We start from the raw sequence: 5,994 nt of genomic DNA on the forward strand, positions 1-5,994 counted from the left end.
TCAGATTGTCAGCATAGTTGTAATTACCTTTACTAGAGGGATTAGAATCAGGGAGGAACTCTTCTTCTGATGAACACTCCTCGGAATCTGCAACAAAACTGTGACTGTCATCATCGCCTTCATCTGAAAGATTAAATAGACTTAAAATAAAAACGATATCAATAAAAACAAGATACCACACAGTCAGGTGTCCAGATCCGTCATTTGTCTTGTGTTCATTGTATATACAACAAAAACAATAACTGGGAATAACCAAAAATGTATTTTAGAGTAATGTGCAAATTAATATTTTATCTGCTATTTAAAATACTTACTTTTGATTCATCATTTTTAGTTTAAAAGGTGCTAATAGCTCATTTTAACATGTTTTGCATGTATCAGAAAAAAGTGCCCATAGATACTTATTGTCAACATGATGTTACTTTACTACGGTAGGTAATTGATTTGTGCATTCAAATTGTCAACATAGTTGTAATTACCTTTACTGGAAGGAACAGGATCAGGAAGGAACTCTTCTGATGAACAGTTCTTGGAATCTGCAACAAAACTGTGACTATAATCACCACCTCCTTCTGAAAGATTAAATAGAGTTACTGTATAATAAAAACAACTAGGTACCACATGGTGGGGTGTCCAGATTCTGTAAGTTCAGTACGCTTTTGAATTTGAACTAAATTGATCATCAGTTTATGCATAACCTCTGAGAATGATGTATATTTATAGTTAATGCAGATATCTGCTATTTACATGTTAATTAATTTTATTAAATGTGTTAAGTAAACAACAAAAATCTTTGAATTTGAAATATATAAAATTTGGAAAGGAAACGAAATATTCAACTTCAATAGATCTTTACAAAGTAGGACCAGTAAATGAAACAAAGATATTCATAACATGTGTTTGATGTTAGTATCGTGAGGAAAAAACTGTCAGAACCACTTAACTAAAGCTGTTCTTCCTGTGTACAAATGTTCTGTTAAATAGCACTCTTTAGAAAGAAGAATTGTATTCCAGTATAATGGTCAATTAACCACCAGAAGAAAATAGGTCTTTGGACATTTTACCTGTGTGATACAGGTCCAGGTTATATTAGATTGCATGAAAACAAAAAAAATTAAAGAAACACACTAACAATATTTAAAACAGTCAGTAAAGTACATTATTCAAACAGGCTTTACTGTGTACATACCCCTAAATTTAGAATCTGAATTTGGCTTGAAGAAAAATTAGAAATATATAAAAAGGTTACAAATGGATAACTAAGTGTTGTACTAGTGTTGTTGTCTACAAGTTGTGTTGTCTATAGTTACATTTGTTTTGTTGGTTTAAGAACATTTTAGATTTTAATCACTTTAAACAAACTCAAAGGCTTTTATATGCACTGCCCATGTGGATGAGTGTCAATTTTATACACACTTCCAGTATCATTCATCAAAACAATAATTGTCATCACAATACCAACAATTTACACATACCTTTCTCAGTCCACAAAATGTCAAACTATCCGAAATGTTTTCAATATTTTGATTTTGCTAGAAATAATGATACAATGAAAAAGTTTACAGAAAATCACTCTAAATTTAATACAGCATTTGGAACATGAAAATTTTATACGGAACATTTATGAAAATCTAAAAATTGTAATTGTATATTATACAGAATCTATAATCCTGATATTTAAGTATTGTTTTAATTGTTACGCCGCTCCTTTAGGCTGCTAACATCTAATTAATAAAAGCATCTATCATTCATTGTCAGAACTCATAATGATAATGACGGTGATGAATAATTACATTCTCGATGGTAACAGTTATGTTTAAACTGTCATTCTGAGTTTAAATGTGATTCAATAAGTTTAAATCTGTAAATTATTATAATTGACGATACTCTACTCTTGTATGGAATTTTGAATATTGACAGATTAATAATAATTGCTCTTAGATTTTCAATAATATTACACAATTATTAAAAACATAAGGCATTATTTAAACCTTTTTTTGTAACAGGTGTTGGTATAGAAAAACGTCATTTACTCACCGGAATATTCCTCTGCGTGGCACATTGCTTTCTTTTAATTTCAAGTCTTATGGTACAAAAACCATATATTGATATAAGAGTAATTTAAAAAATGTGAAATTCTCTATGAATAAACATGACTCCAAAAATCAATTATAATTTAACAAACTTGGGTCAATTGACAATGGAATGATTAAATATCACACAATGATTTGTCTAAAACTATTAAAACGCAAATTAAAACAAATGCTTGCTGTAACACCACAGTGTTTTAGTCTAAATAAATGCAGTTACCCCAAGCATTTGGTTTAATACATATACTCATACGTGCAAACCCTCAAATGAAAACAAATTTGTTAAGTTTTTGTATTGAGTAAAAATAAAAATACCACAATTTTGTAATATTAAAATCAAACATGCGGAAATGTTACAGCAATTAGTGTAGCCAGGAATTTCACTGTTCCCTGGTGTAGCTGTGCTCAAGGTCCTGAAGTAAAATTGACCCTTATTGCCTTGCTTAATAAGTAAATTTCATATAAAATTTGCAGTACCAAGGCGGATTAATCAACTTTCCAGATACACTCGTACTGCTAGCTGGGCACATCAACACTTAGGTCTAGTCCACCCTAGTCCATTGAGCGTGTTAATAAATTCCAAATTGAGGAATTATTACACTGCCAATCAAGTGGGGACATCACAATTACTGTAGCTTGCGTATAAAGAAAATATAATTATGATTTCTTACTTGGAATTTTAGTAGACCTCTCATAGTGTTTCACTGAAAGATTTAAAAATACAAGACATTATACAGAAGAGACTATATCTTGATGGTTGTAACTGAAGCAGTCGAAAGATTATGAAGTCTCCAACACTAAGCTGGCAACTACTTAATTTACAATACACTACTCTTAAATTAAAATTTAAAAAAAAACAATCTTCTTACCCATGTGTGATTTTACGGTATGTTTCTGTTGGTCACATTCATACACAACTGTTACTTTTTCATTAGCAACTGCCACAATTGTTGCTTTATAATATTTAGTGTCATGCCATTTACAGAGAACTTGATCTCCACACGACCAATTCTATATAAATTACAACAATATATCTATATAATATAACTCTCAAAAAACTCGAAACCCAGAAACTCTCCAAACACCAGAATTCTTTCCCACTTTTTCCCGAAACCAGACATTTTGGGCTTGCCCAAAAGTGTCATGTTTTCACAGTTGACAATTAACAAGGTTTAACTATATTGTGAACATTATTTTTGTAATTAATGTTACCAATATACAGTGGACTACTTACATGGGTTTTCTCTAGAGTCGAGCTTCTTGTTTTTCTTTTTTCAGCCATATCATCCGGTTAATAAGTGAGATCCTACAATATGGAAAATTTTATTATTAAAACAATATATGTATTATTTATAGCCTTTATTTATTATTTTTTTATTTATATAATTATAATTTAACTTTTTCAATTTTATTGATGTTAATAAAATTTTCTCTTGGTCAGTCTCTAGTAAAGTAGATACTATTTAATGGGCATGATCTAAATCTGTAGTACATACTGTAGCTGAGATGTTTTTTGGGGCCTCAACACTACCTAATGCACTTGTCAATTCTAGTCCTGGCCCCCGGACCTGGGCCATAGCGGGGCACTAGCCTGGACTGAGCCAGTGATGTACACAAAGTGTTTCCCCGTAGTTCCGGGACTACAATTGACAAGTGCATAACATAGGCTAATTAACATGAATTGTTAAAAATTAATTAACTAAAATAAACAAACAGTGAAATTATGCATAGGCCAACCTTTTCATGCCCAGGCTAAATGAGAATCCATTTACAACAAGGAAGGTAGGGCCCAGGTCATCTAGGCCTTGGCCTACTATTTCTCCAGTACCATAATATAGAACCTGGCCTACTCTATAGGCCTAGTAATAATGGTGTACATCTATTAGTAATAGATAACCCTTTCTTGTTAATGCTTACTTAATAATACTGTAATATGTTTTTATTTGGCCTCCACCTAGGCCTAGGCTATCTAGGCTAGTATGTAGGCTAAGTTGGCCTTGGCTTATGATGTGGTAGGCCTAATAAGGCTAGTTTATTAGCTCCTTTAGGCCAAACTATGTCAACATACAAGATACACAGGCCTAGGCTAGCTATCCTAGACCTAGGTCTACCAGGCCTAGCCTAAGTTGAATTCGATCCAACTCGGCCACAAAAAGTTTGGCTTACACAGGCCTAGGCTAGCTATCCTAGACCTAGGTCTACCAGGCCTAGCCTAAGTTGAATTCGATCCAACTCGGCCACAAAAAGTTTGGCTACAGTCAACTCGGCCACAAATCAACTCGGCCACAAGTCATTTACTTGTACTACACTTTGAAGGAGTAATTCATCAAGTATAAAATACTAATTCTTTAAGTATTACTATACTTATTGTTATTGTTATTGCTGTTATTATTGTTGTCATTGTTGTTATTATTATTATAGTTGTTTTTATTACCCTTAGTTTTAATATTAATTATTAGTCTTAGCATTAACATTATATATTGTTCAAATTTTTGCTGATATTGTTATTATTATTACAGTACTGTACCATATAAGTAATAAATAAATTTCGATTTTTTATTATTATTATATTTGTTAGTCTTAGTATTATTATTTTAATAATAGTAATTTAAAAAATTATTTTTATTGGTGTTTTATTGGTATATTTCTCATATTATTATTAATATTATTAATATTATTAATATTTATTATTGTTGTTGTCACCTTTATTATCGATATTATTACCTTATTATTACTAAGTAGGCCTAGTATTATAAGTAGTATCGTTATTATTATTATTACTAATTAGTATTACTATTATTATAAAAATAAACATTATCCTTAATTTATTATTGTTGTATTATTGTTATTATCACCTTCAATATCGTTATTATCACTAATTAGTTATTAAAATTGATATTTAAATATCGTTATTATTACCATACTAGTATTTTAGTATTGTTAAATAAATATTACTATTAATGTTGTTGTTGTTGGTATCACCTTTATTATCATCATAATGACTAATTAGTATTATTAAAGTAAATATTACTAATTTATTGTCGTTATTGTTGTTTAATATTATTGTTGAAGTAGAATGTTGTGAGTAAACAGAAGACAAAAACATTAATAAATAACTCTTTTTAATTCATAGGCAATAGCATTTAAATCTCTTTTGGTAGTGTGGTGGTCCTGTTTTGCTAAAATATACTGTGTACTTTATTTCAATCCAATCATATATTGAAGAAAAAGGATGCAAAAACTGAGATTTACATTAAATAACTTGTGGTCGAGTTGACTTGTGGCCGAGTTGGCTGTAGCCGAACTTTTTGTGGCCGAGTTGACCTGCTCCCCCTAAGTTAGGCCTATGCCCCGACCGCTTAACAGAAGGCCCTAGGCCCAGACACTAGGCTATTATTACCAGTCATATGGGATATTACTACTACTACTTCAGGCAGGAAAGGTCGGTCAGCCAAAAGAAAGGCCTAGTCTAGTAGCTAGGCTGTACCTAAATGACGTATGAAATCTCTTGAAATTTCTACCAAAAAAACTTACTGATTATAGGCTTTTAAATTCTTTGTTGCATGCTTTGACGATGATAAACAAGACGTCACTACTGAATCTGGTTTCCTGCTGTGGAACTGGGGAGAGCTTCCGAGGTGTCGCGCAACTTTTCTTTGTTGCATGCTTTTGACGATTATAAAAATGACGTCACTACTGAATCTGGTTTCCTGCTGTGGAACTGGGGATAGAGCTTCCGAGGTGTCGCGCAACAAAATACACACTGAATACATTCACTGCTGTCTCTTATACACATCTAGATGTGTATAAGAGACAGGGCCTAGGCTAGCTATCCTAGACCTAGGTCTACCAGGCCTAGCCTAAGTTGAATTCGATCAACTCGTCCAAAAGTCAACTCGGCCAC

The 5,994-nt window shown here is 31.8% G+C and overlaps 1 protein-coding gene across 1 annotated transcript in view; it reads right to left on the reverse strand.

Moving 5' to 3' along the window:
* The window catches only part of LOC117124631, a 6,397-nt gene extending 3,025 nt beyond the window's left edge, over positions 1–3,372 (reverse strand). The window contains exons 1-5 of the mRNA XM_033270929.1: positions 3,325–3,372; positions 2,976–3,101; positions 1,476–1,500; positions 480–572; positions 28–123 (exon numbers count right to left, since the gene is read on the reverse strand). Coding sequence (XP_033126820.1) covers positions 28–123; positions 480–572; positions 1,476–1,500; positions 2,976–3,101; positions 3,325–3,372 — 388 coding nt within the window. The remainder of the gene's footprint in view (positions 1–27; positions 124–479; positions 573–1,475; positions 1,501–2,975; positions 3,102–3,324) is intronic.
* Positions 3,373–5,994: the final 2,622 nt, after the last annotated feature.

This window comes from Anneissia japonica, unplaced genomic scaffold (genome assembly GCF_011630105.1).
Source record: "Anneissia japonica isolate Jap-2015-1 unplaced genomic scaffold, ASM1163010v1 scaffold943_len131696_cov117, whole genome shotgun sequence".
NCBI lineage: Eukaryota > Metazoa > Echinodermata > Crinoidea > Comatulida > Comatulidae > Anneissia > Anneissia japonica.